The following is a 21,564-nucleotide window of genomic DNA, read 5'->3' as shown; positions in this document are numbered from 1 at the left end:
ATCTCTGCCAGCTCAGTGGTCTGTAGATGTGTGTAAAATGGAAGGCTTTTTCAAGGGCTACACCATCATTACATCAGCTTCCTTCTGACTCCTCTAACTACTCCTGCATGTCTGCAGAAGCATGTCAAACTGGTTAATTTACTAGTGTTTATGGTTCAACTCAGATAAACATGGTGTGTGTCTACCATGAGGATGAGTGGAGGCACTCTGTCTCTATTTATTTTGTTCTGGTTAGACCAGGGAAGGAGGGATAGGAAGGGCAGGCTGGCGGGCGGGAGGGAGAGGAAGGAGAGAGGGAGGGCAGGAGGGAAGGTACGGAGGGAGGGAGTTACATTCCTGAAGTCTAAGCAGATTGGCGTAATTCTGCTGTTTAATGTAAGCACGGTAGGGACAGACTGGCACAATGGTTCAAGGGAGAGATGGAGGAGTAGGGTAGAGATGGGGAGAGGAGAGAACGGGGTGGGAGAGAGAGAGAGAAAAAAATAGTTATAGAGATGTGGTTTGTGTAAACAATAACTGGTGTCAGAGTATCCAGACCAGACTGCTCTCTTCTCCCAATACACATGGAAACTATATCTGCTGATTGGAGACAGTATATTTTCTGTTCTCTTCTTCTTTCCCATCTTCCCCATCTCTTAAATCCTCTCAGAGGCAATCAGGCAAGCTGATTGCAGTAGAGACAAAGGTGGAAGAAATGGCATTATACAACACAGTGGATCTACACATACAGTAAAACATACTTAGCATGGATAAGACTGGTTCCTTGGTGATAGCAGATTTGCAAACAATAATGGTCTCTTCAGTCAGTGGAGTGGCTCAGCATAAATCTGTGGGGAGACTGATATCTGCTGGTGAACACTGATACTGCAATTTGGTGTTGGGGAGTTATACCAATAACAAGGGTTGGGAGTAACTGATTACATGTAATTAGTTACATGTAATCTGATTACAGAAAACAAACTGTAATCAAATACTTTACCACCAAAAATATTGTGTAATCAGACTAGATACTTTTGAAAAACTAGATTACTTTTAAATTCAGAAAGGATGTTTGCGAAAAAATACATTGATACCTTTGTGTTCTCGATGACATTCAATTCAGCATTGATAAGTGGCACAGTGTAAGTTTGTTCCACCTGATCGAGTCAGAGACCCCTATGATGACAGACCAAATGTGTTTGATGGATCCTTTTTGCCTTCTATTGTAAGAGTTTCAAACTCATTCCGTGGAGGGCCTAGTGTTACGCGTAGTGGAACAGGGGAACCCAAGAGCAGACTCAGACGAGGAGATTGGGATAAAGTATTCAAGGTATTTATTAACACACAGGGGGAAGGTAGCGTGCAGGCCAGGTGAAGCTCGGGCGGGTTGTAGGAAACCAGGAGCGGAGGCTGAGAGGGGTTGGAACAGGGTAAGCAGGTCCGGATGGGGAATCCAAGGGAGCAGTAGATTGGGGAATCCAGGACAGAGAAGCAGGATGATGTGACGTGGGACTGGGGACAGGAACCAGAGTCAGATCAGTCAGAACTGTAGCGGAGAGGAAACCAGAATCAGGCAAGGGAAAACAGGCACAACAGGATCTAAACAGCTAGAAACATAGACTGACTGAGCAGAGATTACGATCTGACAGCGTGGAAGTGGCAGGGCTGAGTATTTGTAGAGGTCTTGATTATGGAATGGGTTGCAGCTGGTGGGGATCTGCTCTGACTCCAGGACACCTGACCCTGCCCACACAATCAAACACACACACACACACACACACACACACACACACACACACACACAGAGAGGGAGAGAGCACTGGCGGAGTGGAGGCAGGTCAATGAGACACAGGATGAGCAGTAGAGGGTGTGGCAGGAGCAGATGTAACACATCGTGTCAGCAGGTTTTAGTTTTTTTCCCCCTTTCAATAAAAACCTAGACAACCAGATGTGGTGTTCCTTACTAAATAGTGACCTTGATTCATCAATCAAGTACTGTACAAGGGAGGAGCAAAAACCCACAGACACTCTGCCCTCCTGAGTTTGACACCTGTGTTCTAATGCCTCTTAAGGGGAAAGTAATCCAAATGTATCTGAAAGTAATCAGATTACGTTATTGAGTTTGAGCAATCCAAAGGTTATGTAACTGATTTAGAAAATTGAAATGATTTATACAATTCAACAAATTTTGTCAACAGCTTTATCACTTTAATTATATTCGAAGCAGAGAAAATAGAATATGCACTAGTATAAAGTCGAAAGACATAATTTAACACAAATAACTTATTCATAACTTATCAAAAAGAGGTTACAAATATTATGTAGCCTTCAAGAGTATTTTACATGAGAACAACTTAATATGTCATAAATATGTAGCATACATATCAAAGATTCACCTTTTTTTTAAATCCTGAAATAATCAGTAAACATTTGTTCTATTCATCATCCACCTTTTGCTGTCTCACTGAACAACCAGCACATGTTATGTAGTTCCTTAAAACCAGTTCATACAGGCAGGAATATGTGGGGTGGACTCAGTCTTACTGGTAGATGCAGGTATAGAAACTGGAATATAAGATCTTCTCCTGACAGACACATTCACTTCCCCCGTTCATCATCTCAAATGTACTTCATAAAGCCCTTCGTACATTAGCAAAAATACAGAGGCAGATCATGAAAAACTCCCCAGAAGGCAGGAACCTAGGAAAAACCTATAGAGGAACCAAGCCCCAAGTTGTGGCCATGTCTGTACTGCGTAAACTGTGGTTAATACACAGATAGCTTCACAGTTACACAGTTTTCAATTGCACATGAGTCAGTTGAATACAGTCAACCCCTGATAAGTGCACATTAAATACGTGTACACTCTGTTTAAGTGCAGTGCAGGTTATTAGTCCTAATCCACATGTATATTGACTTTAACACATTTCCCTGGTTAACTCCATGTCTTACAATAGTGCACACATTGAGGACAGTCATTGCATGTCTAGTTCTTCATTGGAACTCAGTCATTTGAACATACTGGTTAAATATTTATACAACTCCCAGTCTTCCTCAAAATCATGAAAACACCTCTCATGTCCAGCCTGTCCTCCAGTGTGGAGAGGAAAGTTAACCTCATTTTCAATGACGCCAAGTCCAGGCAATATGTAGGTCACCTCAGTGACCATCCCCTGGTCCCATCAGAAGATAGCACTTCAGATTTATTTATATCTTATCAATAAAATAACCTTCCATATTCTTGGTTCCAAGTGTACAATGTTACAGACTCCAAGTTCCATTAAGAATCTAGGTTCCTACAGGTGAGCTGTACTCTTCTGTGAAGCAGGAAGAAAGAGAAGAGAGGAATGAAAAAAGAGAGGAATGAAAAGGTAGATTTTAACAAAACAAACATTTTGAACTGTTTGGCCAGGTCAGCTGCAGTGGTTATATAAACCAATGTCAAGTTTTTGATCTGGTCTTTGTCTTCTGAGTTTGAGTGAAACAATGAAACATACTCACTCAGCTGGCCTAGCTGCTTCCTCCCCATCTGGAAACACAGGATGTATTTATACATGTTGTATTTTTTGATATTACCTTTATTTTAACAGCAAAGACATATTGAGACCCAGGTCTCTTTTACATACACCTTCTGAATATACAACATAAATATACACATTATACCTAAACTATATATCTACACTACTGGTCAAACGTTTTAGAACACCTACTCATTCAAGGGGTTTTCTTTATTTAAAAAAAATGACATTGTAGAACAATAGTGAAGACATCAAAACTATGAAATAACACTTATGGAATCAAGTAGTAACAAAAACGTGTTAAACAAATCAAAATGTATTTGAGATTTGAGATTCTTCAAATAGCCACCCTTTGCTTTGATGACAGCTTTGCACACTCTTGGCATTCTCTCAACCGGCTTCATGAAGTAGTCACCTGGAATGCATTTCAATTAACAGGTGTACCTTGTTAAATGTTAATTTGTGGAATTTCTTTCCTTCTTAATGCGTTTGAGCCAATCAGTTGTGTTGTGACAAGGTAGGGGTGTTATACAGATGATAGCCGTATTTGGTAAAATACCAAGTCTATATTTTGGCAAGAACAGCTCAAATAAGCAAAGAGAAATGACAGTCCATCATTACTTTAAGACATGAAGGGCAGCCAATCTGGAAAATTTCAAGAACTTTTGAAAGTTTCTTCAAGTGCAGTCGCAAAAACCATCAACCGCTATGGTGAAACTGGCTCTCATGAGGACCGCCACAGGAATGGAAGACCCAGAGTTACCTCTGCTGCAGAGGATAAGTTCGTTAGAGTTTCCAGCCTCAGAAATTGCAGCCCAGATAAATGCTTCATAGAGTTCAAGTAACAGACACATCTCAACATCAACTGTTCAGAGGAGACTGCATGAATCAGGCCTTCATGGTCGAATTGCTGCAAAGAAATCTGTCATTTGGTCTGATGAGTCCATATTTGCGATTTTTGTTTCCAACTGTCTTTGCTGTGTCTATGTAGAGTAGGTGAACAGTTGATCTCTTCATGTGTGGTTCACACTGTGAAGCATGGTGGAAGGAGTGTGATAGTGTGGGGGTGCTTTGCTGGTGACACTGTCTGTGATTGATTTAGAATTCAAGGCACACTTAACCAGCATGGCTACTACAGCATTCTGAGGCAATGCGTTGACCCAACTGCGCTCAATGGGACTATCATTTTGTTTTCAACTGGACAATGACTCAACACACCTCCAGGCTGTGTAAGGGCTATTTGACCAAGAAGGAGAGTGATGGAGTGCTGCATCAAATGACCTGGTTTCCTCAATCACCTGACCTCAACCCAATTGAGATGGTTTGGGATGAGTTGAACCGCAGATTGAAGGAAAAGCATCCAACAAGTGCTCAGCATACATATGTGGGAACTCCTTCAAGACTGTGGGAAAAGCATGGGGCGGTTAGAGCGTTGGACTAGTAACCAGAAGTGTTGCGAGTTCAAACCCCCGAGCTGACAAGGTACAAATCTGTCGTTCTGTCCCTGAACAGGCAGTTAAACCACTGTTTGGCCGTCATTGAAAATAAGAATGTGTTCTTAACTGCCTGGTTAAATAAAGGTTGAAGGGTGAATCTAAAATCTAAAATATATTTGGATTTGTTTAACACTTTTTTGGGTACTACATATGTGTTATTTCAAAGTTTTGATAGTAAAAATAAAGACAAGCCCTTGAATGAGTAGGTGTGTCCAAACTTTTGACTGGTACTATATATATATATTTAAACACAGTCATGGGAAGCACAAATAAAACATCACAAATCACACAGAAAAATAGTTAAATTCCTTCACAAACATCAATCAATACTTTAAGTTGCCCAAACTGTATCAAGATGAAATGTATTTAGAATTTTTTCCAGAAATACAATTAATACAAACTAAAAGCAGATTTATCTATCTCGGTGGAGACCTTAGGAACCTCAAGAGTAAACCAATCCTGTGAGTGGATTAGGCAACTCAGGTATCTATACTCCAACAGCAAATTTAGATAAGACGGAAGTTTATGATGTCAGGCCTTGTAATCAAAACGGAGTAATGTAGAGATCTGTGGGTCTTTAGCGAATTCCAGCCAACCTTTTGATATAGGATGCAGTGATTAGTATCAAAACTGTCACCTGTAACAAAACGAAGGGCACTGTGGTAGATGGCATCCAAAGGTTTAAGAGTAGTAGCAGCTGTACTTTGATAAATAATATCACCATTATCAAGAACAGATAAAAACTGGTTGACTGAATAATCTGCTTCCTACTGCTTAGAGAAAGGCACAACCTGTTTCTGTAGAAAAATATAACTTTAAATCTTAGCTATATGTTTTTTAAAGGTCAAAATCATATAAATACAGTTCCCAATTATTTATATGCTGGATTCCATTCGGGTGGAGAACCATACTTTATTGTGTTTTGCCTGTATTAAACATAAGTTTAAAATCAGCAATGGATTCCTGCATAGCTCTAAAATCTGATTCCTGTTTTGACGCAGCCAGTCAGGGAAGTAGCATACATATTACTATCATCCGCATATATCCACCTACATCTGCGGCGGACTCTAGTGGACTCAACACTCTAGTGGTTAGAGTGTTGGACAAGTAACTAGAAAGGTTGCAAGATCAAATCCCTGAGCTGAGAAGGTGAAAATCTGTCATTCTGCTCCTGAACAAGGCAGTTAACCCACTGTTCCTATGCCATCATTGAAAATGAGAACTTGTTCTGAACTGACTTGCCTTGTTAAATAGATGTGATTGACCAATGGTGTTTATGTAAATACTCAAGAGAACAGGTCCCAAAATCAACCACTGTGGTACACCTTTAAGAAGTTCAGACTTAACCCCATCAATCACGTTGGCCTGAGTTCTGTCACTAAGGAAACCATGAACAGGCATCAGAGCTCAGACCCATTGAGGACAACTTATTCAATAAAATGGCATGAACAACAGTATCAACATCTTTTGACAGGTCCACAAACAAAGCAGCACATTTCATTTTAGTGTCTAAAGCACAGACAAGATTATTAAAAACGAACGTGGTTGCTGTAATAGTGCTATGCCGAGGCCTAAACCCTGATTGGTTTACATTCAGAATACATTTCTCAGATAAAAAAGAGCAATGGGATGATGTACAGTAGGTATTTCTATTTTATCTGTCCCATTTCCAATGGCCAATACTGTGTTTTTACACTATTGTAGGTGAGTTACCTTGATCAACTCTGGCTGTCTGAGCCTTCCTTTCCTTGAAGACAAACAGCCCAGCCAGCAGGAAACACAGCAGAGCAACAGCACCAGCCACAACGGCAGAGGTCACATAAACATCAGGAGAGCCTGTCTGAGGCCAGCCTATAGTAGATGAAGAGAATAAGATGTTGATTTTCATTTTAAATTGCTTGACATAAATTTATAAAGTTACACATTTCAAGGAAATCCACACCAAAACGATATTTTGGTATTTGTTTCATTAGTCCATTGTTGACATAACTTGCGGACTTGTTTACATGCAGCTGTGCAGTTTGTTGCTAACGTTTCTTTGTTTCATTAGGCCATTGTTGACATAACTTGCGGACTTGTTTACGTGCTGCTGTGCGGTTTGTTGCTAACGTTTCTTTGCTACCTGCCAACTTTACGTTTTTTACTTTTTAATTACGTTTAATATTTTTCCCTCGCTCTAATTTTTAATTCAAGTATTTAACCCCGTACATGTTTCTACACGACCTCCACCAGCCGAAGCTAAGTAGTAACATTAACATGATGCCTTCTAATTGCAGTCGTTGTACTCCTAATATACAGGAGAACGATCGCCTTATGGCGAGGATAGCCATGCTGCATGCCCAGCTTCAGACGTAATCGTTAGGCAAGGATCATTTCAGTGTTGGAAAGGATAAAACAGCGTCTGTGCCACCAATAAGTACAGATAGTAGTATAAATCCCCTCGCACAGTCCGCACAGCCGGACAATTTTCTCATGGCTTCTGGAAGGAAATGCTGTAGGAATGCTCAACCGGTGTCGCTCATTCAGCCGACAGAGACTTTCAACCGGATAGGAGTCAGAGTCAGAGTCTTCTCTGGTCTTTCCTCCACGCGTTACGGGGTCTGAAGAGCGGAAGCCTCCCATCCATTAGCTCTGAGAAATTGAACACCCTAGTCATTGGCGACTCCATTACCCATAGTATTAGACTTAAAAATAATCATCCAGTGATCATACACTGTTTACCAGGGGGCAGGGCTACCGACGTTAAGGCTAATCTGAAGATGGTGCTGACTAAGGCTAAAACTGGTGAGAGTAGAGAGTATAGAGATATTTTTATCCATGTCAACACCAACAATGTTAGGGTGAAACAGTCAGAGGTCAATAAGCGCAACATAGCTTCAGCGTGTAAATCAGCTAGAAAGAGGTGTCGGCATCGAGTAATTGTCTCTGGCCCCCTCCCACTTAGGGGGAGTGATGAGCTCTACAGCAGTCTCACAACTCAATCGCTGGTTGAAATCAGTTGTCTGCTCCTCCCAAAAGATAGAATTTGTCGATAATTGGCCCTCTTTCTGGGACTCAACCACAAACTAGCCCAACCTTGGCCTGCTGTGTAGTGACGGACTCCATCCTAGTTGGAGCGGTGTCCTCATCTTATTTATGAACATAGACAGGGCTCTAACTCCTCTAGCTCCACAATGAGATATTGTGCAGGCCAGGCAGCAGGGTGTTAGCCATCCTGCCAGCTTAGTAGAGTCTGCCACTAGCATAGTCAGTGTAGTCAGCTCAGCTATCCCCATTGAGACCGTGTCTGTGCCTCGATCTAGGTTGGGTAAAACTTAACATCTATGCAACCAACTCAATCACTTTTTATAGCTACTGTTTACAGGCCTCCTGGGCCGTATACAGTGTTCCTCACCGAGTTACATGAATTCCTATCGGGACCTTGTAGTCATGGCAAATAATATTCACATTTTTGGTGACTTTAATATTCACATGGAAAAGTTCACAGACCCAATCCAAAAGGCTTTTTGAGCCATCATCAACTCAGTGGGTTTTGTCCAACATTTCTCCAAACCTACTCACTGCCACAGTAATAATCTGGACCTAATTTTGTCCCGTGGAATACATATTTTGGATCTTAATGTTTTACCTCGTTATCCTGGACTATTGGACCACCCTTTTATTACAACTGAGGAACTCATGTTTACCTTGCGTAATAGCTTGGACGCAGTCACACCCCTAAATCAAATAACATTTTTCATAAGAAACTAGCTCCCTGGTATACAGAAAATACCCGAGCCCAGAAGAAAGCTTCCAAAAAATTGGAATGGAAATGGCGCTACACCAAACAGGAAGTCTTCCAACTAGCTTGGAAAGACAGTACCGTGCAGTATCGAAGAGCCCTCACTGCTGCTCGATCTTCTTATTTTTCCAACTTAACTGAGGAGAATAAGAACAATCCAAAAGAAAAGATGTATACTGTCACCAAGCTAATTAAAAAGCTGCATTACACAAGAGAGGATGGCTTTCACTTCAGCAGGGATCAATTCATGAACTTCTTTGACAAAAATATCATGATCATTAGAAAGCAAATTACAAACTCCTCTTTAAATCTGCATATTTCTCCAAAGCTCAGTTGTTCTGTGTCTGCACAACACTGCCAGGACCTAGGATCAAGGGAGACACTCAAGTTTGTTAATACTATATCTCTTGACCCATTGATGAAAATAGTCTTGGCCTCTAAACCTTCAAGCTGCATATTGGACCCTATTCTAACTAAACTACTGAAAGAGCTGCTTCCTGTGCTTGGCCCTCCTATGTTGAACTTAATAAACGGCTACCTATCCACCGGATGTGTACCAAACTCACTAAAAGGCAAATGTTTTACTTTCAAACTCGGACAAAATAGAGATGCTAGAAACAAAGGGATGTTCTGTTAGATCTGACAATTAATCTAGTTGGTTGTGCAGGCATCTCTAATAAAACTGTGAAGTACCTCAGCATTACTCTAGACCCTGATCTCTCTTTTGATGAACATATTCTTACTTGTTAGAAGGAGACCAAGGTGCAGCGTGGTAGGCATACATTATACTTTTATTTTAAATGATACCAAAAACAACAAAATGCAAAAAATAAATAAAAGTAATAAAAGTCTCCAACTTCAGTGATTTTTGCAATTCGTTTCAGTCACAGGCAGCAGAGAACTGGAAGGAAAGGCGGCCAAATGAGGTGTTGGCTTTAGGGATGATAAGTGAGATTCACCTGCTAGAGTGTGTGCTACGGGTGGGTGTTGCCTTCGTGACCAGTGACCTGAGATAAGGCTGAGCTTTACGTAATTACCTAACCTGGAGCCAGTGGGTCTGGCGATGAATATGTAGCGAGGGCCAGCCGACTAGAGCATACAGGTCGCAGTGGTGGGTGGTATAAGGTGCTTTAGAAACAAAATGGATGGTACTGTGATAAACTGCATCTAGTTTGCTGAGTAGAGTATTGGAAGCTATTTTGTAGATGACATCGCCAAAGTCGAGGATCAGTAGGATAGTCAGTTTTACTAGGGTAAGTTTGGCGGCGTGAGTGAAGGAGGCTTTGTTGCGAAATAGAAAGCCGACTCTAGATTTGATTTTGGATTGGAGATGTTTGATATGAGTCTGGAAGGAGAGTTTACAGTCTAGCCAGACACCTAGGTACTTATAGATGTCCACATATTCTAGGTCGGAACCATCCAGGGTGGTGATGCTAGTCGGGCGTGCAGGTGCAGGCAGCGAACTGTTGAAAAGCATGCATTTGGTTTTGCTAGCGTTTAAGAGCAGTTGGAGGCCACGGAAGAAGTGTTGTATGGCATTGAAGCTCGTTTGGAGGTTATATAGCACAATGTCCAAGGAAGGGCCAGAGGTATACAGAATGGTGTTTGTCTGCGTAGAGGTGGATCAGGGAATCGCCCGCAGCAAGAGCAACATCATTGATATATACAGAGAAAATAGTCGGCCCGAGAATTGAACCCTGTGGTACCCCCATAGAGACTGCCAGAGGACCGGACAACATGCCCTCCGATTTGACACACTGAAATCTGTCTGCAAAGTAGTTGGTGAACCAGGCAAGGCTGTCATTAGAAAAACCGAGGCTACTGAGTCTTCCGATAAGAAAATGGTAATTGACAGAGTCGAAAGCATTGGCCAGGTCGATGAAGACGGCTGCACAGTACTGTCTTTTATCGATGGCGGTTATGATATCATTTAGTACCTTGAGTGTGGCTGAGGTGCACCTGTGGTGCACCTGTGACCTGCTCGGAAACTGGATTGCACAGCGGAGAAGGTACGGTGGGATTCGAGATGGTCAGTGATCTGTTTGTTGACTTGGCTTTCGAAGATCTTAGATAGGCAGGGCAGGATGGATATAGGTCTGTAACAGTTTGGGTCCAGGGTGTCTCCCCCTTTGCAGAGGAGGATGACCGCGGCAGCTTTCCAATCCTTGGGGATCTCAGATGATACGAAAGAGAGGGTGAACAGGCTGGTAATAGGGGTTGCGACAATGGCGGCGGATAGTTTCAGAAATAGAGGGTCCAGATTGTCAAGCCCAGCTGATTTGTATGGGTCCAGGTTTTGCAGCTCTTTCAGAACATCTGCTATCTGGATTTGGGTAAAGGAGAAGCTGGGGAGGCTTGGGCGAGTAGCTGCGGGGGGGGGGGAGCGGAGCTGTTGGCCGAGGTTGGAGTAGCCAGGAGGAAGGCATGGCCAGCCGTTGAGAAATGCTTGTTGAAGTTTTCGATTATCATGCATTTATCGGTGGTGACCTTGTTACCTAGCCTCAGTGCAGTGAACAGCTGGGAGGAGGTGCAGATGTGCTCTTGAACTTTTTGGAGTTAGAGCTACACGATGCAAATTTCTGCTTGAAAAAGCTGACTGCGTGTATTGGTTCCTGACTTCCCTGAACAGTTGCATATCGCGGGGACTATTCAATGCTATTGCAGTCCGCCACAGGATGTTTTTGTGCTGGTCGAGGGCAGTCAGGTCTGAAGTGAACCAAGGGCTATTTCTGTTCTTAGTTCTGCATTTTTTTTAACGGAGCATGCTTATCTAAGATGGTGAGGAAGTTACTTTTAAAGAATGACCAGGCGTCCTCAACTGATGGGATGAGGTCAATATCCTTCCAGGATACCCGGGCCAGGTCGATTAGAAAGGCCTGCTCGAAGAAGTGTTTTAGGGAGTGTTTGACAGTGATGTCGTTTGACCGCGGACACGTAGCGGATACAGGCAATGAGGCAGTGATCACTGAGATCCTGATTGAAGACAGCAAAGGTGTATTTGGAGGACAAGTTGGTCAGGATAATGTCTATGAGGGTGCCCATGTTCACAGATTTAGGGTTGTACCTGGTGGGTTCCTTGATGATTTGTGTGAGATTGATTGCATCTAGCTTAGACTGTAGGACTGCCGGGGTGTTAAGCATATCCCAGTTTAGGTCACCTAACAGAACACACTCTGAAGCTAGATGGGGGGGGGCGATCAATTCACAAATGGTGTCCAGGGCACAGCTGGGAGCTGAGGGGGGTCGGTAGCAGGTGGCAAAAGTGAGAGACTTATTTCAGGGTCAGTTTGTTATATCTGGAGTACTTCTCCTGTCCTATTCGGTGTCCTGTGTGAATCTAAGTGTGCGTTCTCTAATTCTCTCCTTCTCTCTTTCTCTCTCTCGGAGGACCTGAGCCCTAGGACCATGCCCCAGGACTACCTGACATGATGACTCCTTGCTGTCCCCAGTCCACCTGGCTGTGCTGCTGCTCCAGTTTCAACTGTTCTGCCTTCTTATTATTCGACCATGCTGATCATTTATGAACATTTGAACATCTTGGCCATGTTCTGTTATAATCTCCACCCGGCACAGCCAGAAGAGGACTGGCCATCCCACATATGCTCTCTCTAATTCTCTCTTTCTTTCTCTCTCTCGGAGGACCTGAGCCCTAGGACCATGCCCCAGGAATACCTGACATGATGACTCCTTGCTGTCCCCAGTCCACCTGACTGTGCTGCTGCTCCAGTTTCAACTATTCTGCCTTATTATTATTCGACCATGCTGGTCATTTATGAACATTTGAACATCTTGACCATGTTTTGTTATAATCTCCACCCGGCACAGCCAGAAGAGGACTGGCCACCCCACATAGCCTGGTTCCTCTCTAGGTTTCTTCCTAGGTTTTGGCCTTTCTAGGGAGTTTTTCCTAGCCACCGTGCTTCTTCAACTGCATTGCTTGCTGTTTGGGGTTTTAGGCTGGGTTTCTGTACAGCACTTTGAGATATCAGCTGATGTACGAAGGGCTATATAAAATCAATTTGATTGATTGAAATTTGATTGATTGATTTCTGGAGAGATTAATTTTTTAAATTAGAAGTTTGAACTGTTTGGGTATGGACCTGGAAAGTATGACATTACTTTGCAGGCTAACTCCTCCCCCTTTGGCAGTTCTATCTTGACGGAAAATGTTATAGTTGGGTATGGAAATCTCAGAATTTTTGGTGGCCTTCCTAAGCCAGGATTCAGACACGGCAAGGACATCAGGGTTAGCAGAGTGTGCTAAAGCAGTGAGTAAAACAAACTTAGGGAGGAGGCTTCTGATGTTGACATGCATGAATCCAAGGCTTTTTCGATCATAGAAGTCAACAAATGAGGGTGTCTGGGGACATGCAGGGCCTGGGTTTACCTCCACATCACCCAAGGAACAGAGGAGGAGTAGGATGAGGGTGCGGCTAAAGGCTATCAAAACTGGTCACCTAGAGCGTTGGTTTCTGGGCGTGGTAGAATATATTCAGGGCATAATGTGCAGACAGGGGTATGGTGGGGTGTGGGTACAGCGGAGGTAAGCCCAGGCACTGGGTGATGAAATGAAAGGTTATATCTCTGGACATGCTGGTTATAATGGGTGAGGTCACCGCATGTGTGGGACAAAGGAGGTATCAGAGGTATGAAGAGTGGAACTAGGTGCTCCATTGCAAACTAAAACAATGATAACCAACCTGAACAACAGTATAAAAGGCATATTGACATTTGAGAGAGACATACAGCGAGGCATAAAGTAATCGCAGGTTTTGATTGGGAGAGCTATCTAAAACAACAGGTGAGACAACAACAGCTAATCAGCTAACACAACAACAGCAGGTAAAATGGTGATGACTAGGCAGAGAGGGTCTGATTAACTACACACAGAGTCTGAGTTCGTGGCTGGTGCCGACAGATAAAAAATAAATAAACAGAATGGAGTACCGTGATTAATGGACAGTCCAGCAGGCATCAGCTATGTAGCCAAGTGATCATAGTGTCCAGGGGGCAGCAGTAGTAGAACACTACACTAGCACGCGGGCGACGCAGCGTTTAAAGTTAGTAGCCCGGGGCTAGTAGGAGCGTCTGCTCCGACGGAGGCCGGTTGAAGGCACAGCGGATGGAGTATTCGTCGGCAGACCAGTCGTGGTGGTGCAGCGGGGCGCCGTGTCGACAGAAAATCCAAGCCAGATGGTGAAAGAGGTATTGTAGAATTTAGTTTGCTAGCCGGGAGATGTGCCTGGCTCACGGCTAACTGGTGCTAGCGTCATGGCAGTGGCGTTAGCCACTATAGCCAATCGGTAGCAGCGGTGATCCGGTGCCAAGGTCCAGAGTTTACAGCAAGGATCCGGTGGAGTATTGGGCTCTAGTCGTGTATGAGTAGGGTTCGGGTGAACAGCTGAGTAGGCCGGGAGGTGGGCCTCAGGGATAGCTTCGGTACTGGGTGCCACGGTGAGTGCAAGCTAGCAGTGAAGATCAGAAGTAGTGGTCCAGGGATTAGTGGTCCGGCGTTGTTGTGGAGAGACAGTCCGATACTGGTAGACTGTTGAGTATTATCCAGGCTAAAAACAGGGCTGGTATCTGTGCAGAAGGTAAAAGCCCCTAGCAGTGGCTAACAATGACTAAATAGCTTGTAGCTAATTAGCTGGTTAGCTTCTGGTGGTTCTTGAATGTGTTCTAAAATTAAAAATAATAGCGATTCCGTATCACATTGGGTGAGGCAGGTTACCGGAAGGTTTAATCGAATTAAAAATCGAAAAGATAATTATTTTTTTTTGAAATATATACAAAAAATACGAAAAATACAAAAATACACGAGAGGATGAACAAAAGCACGTCTTCACTGCTACGCCATCTTGGAAGCTATGAAAAGCCAACTGACATTTACTCCTGAGGTGCTGACCTGTTGCACCCTCCACAACCACAGTGATTATTATTATCTGACCCTGATGGTCATCTATGAACGTTTGAACATCTTGGCCATATTCTGTTATAATCTCCACCCGGCACAGCCAGAAGAGGACTGGCCACCCCTGATAGCCTGATTCCTCTCTAGGTTTCTTTCTTCTCTAGGTTTCTTCCTCTGACCTTTCTAGGGAGTTTTTCCTTGCCACCGTGCTTCTACATCTGCATTGCTTGCTGTTTGGGGTTTTTGGCTGGGTTTCTGTACAGCACTTTGTGACATCGGCTGGTTTGATTAACATACTGTAGTCCTAAAATGTTTTGCTTGTCAGCAATCAGGTTTTCAAGTTATGTAACTTTCAAAACACAGAAGTCATCCCCATATGATGCATTTTGCATCGTACATTATATGATGTAAGATGCATCATAAGGGGATGACTTCTGTACTTGACTTTTCCTTTAAGGACAAAGTGATAGAGACACACTGTCTCAGTACTCACAGACAGTGTGTTCCTGTGAAAGGGCGCCCCCTACATTACAGCTGAGGTTCAGCCGGGGTCCGGAGGAGCAGTTGACGGATATGGAACTGTAGACAGAGAACAGCATAGAGACTGGGTCTGTCACATCACTACTGTTCACTACTCTCCAGTGGCTCTGGTTCAGAGGAGGGTTTGGGCTCCACTCAATGTCCCTACGAGGGTAACCACTGTCGGAGGAACACGTCACCAAGCAACTGACGTTGTCACAGGCCACCGTTACAATGGGGATGCTGTAGTTGGCTGTAGAAGGGGAGAGAAATAGAGATAAAGAGGGATGAGAGTGGAAAGAAAAGAGAAAATGCTGTTTTGGACCAATAGGAAGGGATTTATGTTATCTTAGTTTTACTTCCTGAAAACACAAAGGGCAAATAAACACACACTCTCTCTCTCTCAGAGCTGAGAGACAGCCTGTCTAAGTGATAGCCAAAACAGAAAGTTCTCTCTCTCTCTCTCTCTCAGAGCTGAGAGACAGCCTGTCTAAGTGATAGCCAAAACAGAAAGTTCTCTCTCTCTCTCTCAGAGCTGAGAGACAGTCTGTCTAAGTGATAGTCAATTTACAGCTTTCTTTTTGTATTTTATTTTCTGTGAATATATCTATGGCTTGGGCTATTACAAGCACACATCTGACAGCAAAAACTCATCTTCTCTTTCATCCAGAAAGCGATGTTTCACATATGGGAGAATAAAATAGAAAACTGAATTAAACACAAACATGGAAAGATAGATTGAACTGAGGTAATGTTACCTGTCACATTGAGCTGTATGTTCTCCTGCTTCTTCTTGGTTTGGTATTGAATGTGGCACTCGTACAACCCCTCATCTGACGGCAATATACTCCACAGCTTCATTGTTCGCTGTCTGGGGTCTACATGTGTACGGTTAGTGTACTCCTTAGGGTCTAAGCGCTTCTTCGTATGGTAGCCATTAATAAACCGGGGATTATTTCCATTGGAACCAGGTCTCTGAACGTACATGAAGACCAGATGGTTCTCAAAGAGGTCTGAGGTACAGGGGATAGTCACAGCCCCGCCCACCTCTCCTATCACCATGGTGACATCTGAGAGAGAGGGAGAGAGGTCACAGGAGGCATATGCCAGAGAGTTAGGTTGTGGGGTTGTGTGGGTGTGAGGGTAGACATTAGGCAGGGTCTTTTTTGGTGACTTCTGTATTTTAGTTTTCACTTCCCAATCTAGCTGCCACTTTTGCCCTTTTCTCTCATCTGTCTGGTAGATTCCCTTCTACTGAATAGAATACATAATGGTTCTGATACTCTTACTACAAATCAAATAGTACAGAGACAACATACACAAATACACACATACACTGAGTCTACAAAACATTAAGGACACCTTCCTAATATTGAGTTGCCATCAGAACAGCCTCAATTCGTCAGGGCATGAACTCTACAAAGTGTCGAAAGCATTCTACAGGGATGCTGGCCCATGTTGACTCCAGTGCTTCCCACAGTTGTGTCAGTTAGGCTGGATGTCCTTTGGGTGGTGGACCATTCTTGATACACACTGGAAATTGTTGAGCACGAAAATCCCAGGAGTGTTGCAGTTCTTGACAAAAACTGGCACCTACTACCATACCTCTGTTCAAAGGCACTTCAATCTTTTGTCTTCCCCATTCACCCTCTGAATGCCACACATACACAATCCGTGTCTCAATTGTCTCAAGGCTTAAAAAATCCTTCTTTACCCTGTCTCCTCTCATTCATCTATACTGATTGAAGTGGATTTAACAAGTGACATCAATAAGGGACATAGCTTTCACCCAGATTCACCTGGTCAGTCTATGTCATGGAAAGAACAGGTGTTCCTAATGTTTTGTGCACTCAGTGTATATGTAGGCAGGCACACACTAAGGCCGGCACACACAATTTCAGCCACACATCTTCAACAGTAAAGGTATGAAAAGATAAAGTCATGGCAGGTAATGGTGTCATGTTCATGTCACTTGGCTCGTCACTTACCTTTACTTTGAAGAAACGGCAGCGATATCAGGAAGAGGACACACCTGTTGGAAACCATACAACAGTACAATCAGCCAAGTACTGTTAGGTGAGGTCACTGTCAGTATTCCTATTGTATAATTACATATTAGTCATTTAATAGGATATTTCTTGTACTTATTTCCTATTAACATAAATAATCCTGTCCTTTATTACGGCCACAAAATACTCTAAGTATGAGACTCCAGCTTTCAGGAAGGTATTCTGTACCTGGAAAGCTATAGCACTCAGAAAACATAAATTATTTCCATTTAATTGGAGACCCACAGCAGCATGCAGACTATCAGATACCATCACCACACACACACACCAATGTAAACAAAGGTGTGAAGAATCGTGACTCTAGATAGTGGATAGCAATACAGGTGTATGTAAATCAAATTCTATGCAAATAACCAAGATTTAGAGATATAAATGTAGCTCAGGCACAATCCCGCCATATTAATAATGAACACACAGTATAATAATTGAGCACATCTTACCGAAGTAGCCATTGCACATACATCCCATAGACCTGTTGAAAACACACACATTAGATCAAACAGCAGCACTCACAACCAATGATCAGCTTTCATACGATCAGATCTATATCATGAGGAACTCATTCATAAATGACGCAGAGTTTGCTTATTAATCCTCAGCTAATATGGTGATATAAAAAAAAAGTTATGAAGAAAAATGTCCGTTCTATATTTATCATAAAAACAAAATGAATGGGCATTGAGAGAAATTCTGTCTCCGTGGTTACTTTGTTTTCTAATATTCAGTCAAGAAAACCCTAAGGGAAATCTGGAGACAAGGGAGTTATTTCAGGAAACATATTGTTCTCTTTGGGCTACAAGTACAGTAGGAATCTCCAGAAGTGTAGAGCCCCATTGTTATGGTATCAGCTTGTAGGATGAGTTTCATTAATACAAGTTACTGTATCATCAATAGCACAACTGTGGAAAATACAAGTGCAGTAAACTAAATATATTGCTAGGTGGTTTCGAGCCCTGAATGCTGATTGGCTGAAAGCCGTGGTTTATCACGGTAAGGCAATACATGCATTTTTACTGCTCTAATTACACTGGTAACCAGTTCATTACAGCAGTAAGTCACCTCGGGGGTTTGTGGTAGATGGCCAATATACCACAGCTAAGGGCTGTATCCAGGCACTCCACATTGTGTCGTGCTTAAGAACAGCCCTTGGCCGTGGTAGATTGGCGCATAACATAAGCATGCATGAGTTTACATTCATGGTCCACTTAGCATGTTGCCAACAGTAGTCTCACACCTACAGTCATTCTGAAACAGCTCATTTTATTATGATGCAGTAAGAGTGAGTCAGAAAGGAGTGGTAAGAGAAATGTGCTGAGAGGAAGTTCATGTTCAGTGTTACTCATATCGCAGTGAACAGGAACTCATATCCATGGACTTATTATCAAAAGTCCTATTTTTATTTAACTAGGCAAATCAGGTATAAACAAATGATTATTTACAATGACGGCCTACCCTGGCCAAACCCGGACAACGTTGGACCAATTGTGCGCCGCCCTATAGGACTCCCGATCACGGCCGAATCAGATACAGCCTTTATCAAAAGACAAGAGATTAGAACTTCAGAGTAATCTGATCATATCTAGTTTAAACCCACTGTGTGTAAATGTTTGACTTATCTACGTGATTGACAATGTTTTCAAATAAGCAATTGACAAAAATATATAATGCACTGTCCATGCATCAATATTAGTTTTATTTAAACTTTGACAGAGATGATGATAAACGTTTATTTAAAATATATAATGTGAAAATATGGCTGTGTTTACACAGGCAGCCCAATTGTACCAATAACTGGTCTTTTGGCCAATCAGATCAGATCTTTTGCCAATACTTGTCATTTTCTGTGGGTTCTTAGTCTGTTATCTATATTTCTCCAGATACTACTATGAACCCAAGAGTATGATTCAAATCTCTACAGATATTGCTTTGGTTAATAACCCCGAAACACCAACAGTGATAATGTTGATATAATGATATGATTTATACTCGCAGTTGTCTGTCTCAGTAAGCAAAACTGAATACCATCTATTCTATTGCATTGTTGAATTAAAATGCTTCACCTTAACCAGTATTGTATTCTCTAAGTAAGGCTACAACAACACTGGTACATCCACTACAAGACAGTCTGGAGGAGCTGTACATATTTGTAACAGCTTATAAAGCCTATAATGGTGAAATAAAGGCATTCTTACCACGTCCATGCTTTGCCTTTCTTAACAGCTGTAATTGAGTGTGAAGTCGGAGAGGTTGTTGTGTGAAGTGTTCTCAGCACACTTATGCAGTTCTTCATTCCAAAGCATGATGGAGGGTGTGGTCAGGGGAAGTCGTTTCGCTTTGGTAGTTTAATAACCTTTACTACTACAGCAGTGTTTGTTCGTAGTTGTGTGTGTGTGTGTGAGTCAATGATGTATATAAACCCTAGATTGTAATTGCCATTGAGAGGGTTTGAAGCCGCCATATTGGCCCTCCCTAGTAGAACTAGTCCTCCATATAAATGAATGGAATTCTACAGTATTTAAATTAAATATTTCAAGGACAAAATAACAAGTATTTAAGTATGTTTTATTGTTGTAGTGGGGACAGTAACATTATTAATAAAACACATATACTTTTTATGTTTAGCTCACATATAATTTAAAAGTATGCATTAAAGTACAGGAGGATCGAATAAATGTCAAAAATGAATGTAGACATTAATACATGACTTTCCACAGCTTTCAAAACCTTTTTTTTTATTTTTATTTATTTTTTTATTTTTTTTACCTTTGAGTAGGAGTACCAAGATGGCTGCCTGGTGGCTTCAATACAGCACCCCGTCGGTCACCTAAGGTTTATACACATCAGGGTGGGGGTCAGTTAATGTCACAGACAATTGAGACTCTCACTTCCTTATAATATATGTCACATAAACTCTACAGTTCTCTGAATACAGTAGTTCCAACTGCAATGGTTATTCGAGAACACAACAACATTATTGAGAAATGGAACACCGTATCCATGGTGTCCCTGATGAAGAGCGATTCAGAATGGAGAATGTTTTTTGAGCCAGTGGTGTTGCTGGGACACATGTATGCCCCTGGGGATGTCCTGGGGTTTCCTGGTTTCCTGTCCTGATGTCAAAGACAAATACATGCACAGCCTCAACATATCCTACTAATATAGGGAAACACTCTTTTCACGGCACTTTGATACCGAAGTGACTTTTCAAGTAAAATCACATTTTATTGGTCACATACACGTGTTTAACAAATGTTACTGCGGATATAGCAAAATGTTTGTGCTTCTAGTTCCGTCAGTGCAGCAATATCTAACAAGTAATATCTAACACTTTAACAACAATACCTAATACACACACATCTAAGTAAATTAATGGAATTAAGAATATATAAATATATTGATGAACAATGTCAGCGTGTCACAGACTAAGATACAGTAGATAGTGTAGAATACAGCATATTTAAACATATGAGATGAGTAATGCAAGATATGTATACATTATTAAAGTGGCTAGAGTTCCATTCATTAAAGTGCCAATGATTTCAGGTCTGTGTATGTAGTCAGTAGCCTCTCTGTGCTAGTGATGACTATTTAACAGTCTCTCTGTCCCAGCTTTGATGCACCTGTATTGACCTCGCCTTCTGGATGATAGCGGGGTGAACAGGCAGTCGCTCGGGTGGTTGTTGTCCTTGATGATTTTTTAGCCTTCCTGTGACATCGGGTGCTGTAGGTGTCCTGGAGGGCAGGTAGTTTGCTCCTGGTGATGCGTTGTGCAGACTGCACCACCCTATGGAGAGCCCTGCGGTTGTGGGCCGTGCAGTTGCCCTATCAGGTGGTGTAGCAGGTTAGGTTTTAGCAGCAGGTTAGGATCATTCATGTTGCAGGTTAGGAGACTGAGGTTAAGGTTAGGAAAATACCCCAGCCAGGTGGGTACCAACTGCAGTCTCTGCACCCAGGTCTCAGCTGTAAGCACACATACCCCCCCCCCCCCCCCTTTCATTTCCCCCACTCCATTCAGGCAAGAGATACCTTAGATACCAAGAGATCAGACCATGCTGACACAGTATGCACCGTGAGGGGTAATCTCAGACATGGATAAAAAACAAGGTACAACACAAACAGAGGTGTGAGAAACCTCAGTACAAACTTAGTGCAAATACACACACACACACACACACACACACACACACACACACACACACACACACACACACACACGTTAAAGGAAGTGTGGTAGAGTTCTTACACTGTGGCCGAGGTGTGTGGGAGGAGGTATGAAATGACCAGAAGAATA

The 21,564-nt window shown here is 42.5% G+C and overlaps 1 protein-coding gene across 1 annotated transcript; it reads right to left on the bottom strand.

Annotated features, from left to right (window-relative positions):
- Positions 1 to 1,296: 1,296 nt before the first annotated feature.
- Positions 1,297 to 19,647, bottom strand: LOC110507976 (T-lymphocyte activation antigen CD80). The gene is made up of 8 exons (XM_021588404.2): positions 19,466 to 19,647; positions 17,714 to 17,745; positions 17,193 to 17,236; positions 15,963 to 16,274; positions 15,179 to 15,457; positions 6,707 to 6,844; positions 3,481 to 3,508; positions 1,297 to 3,296 (listed from the first exon to the last, which is right to left on the bottom strand). Exons 1-8 carry the CDS (start codon positions 19,472 to 19,474, stop codon positions 3,260 to 3,262), a joined length of 879 nt encoding a protein of 292 aa, XP_021444079.2. The 5' UTR covers positions 19,475 to 19,647; the 3' UTR covers positions 1,297 to 3,259.
- Positions 19,648 to 21,564: the final 1,917 nt, after the last annotated feature.

Source organism: Oncorhynchus mykiss, chromosome 27 (assembly GCF_013265735.2).
Source record: "Oncorhynchus mykiss isolate Arlee chromosome 27, USDA_OmykA_1.1, whole genome shotgun sequence".
Lineage (NCBI taxonomy): Eukaryota > Metazoa > Chordata > Actinopteri > Salmoniformes > Salmonidae > Oncorhynchus > Oncorhynchus mykiss.
The sequence above is the reverse complement of the archived record's forward strand: the minus strand, read 5'-3'. Positions and strand labels throughout refer to the sequence as shown.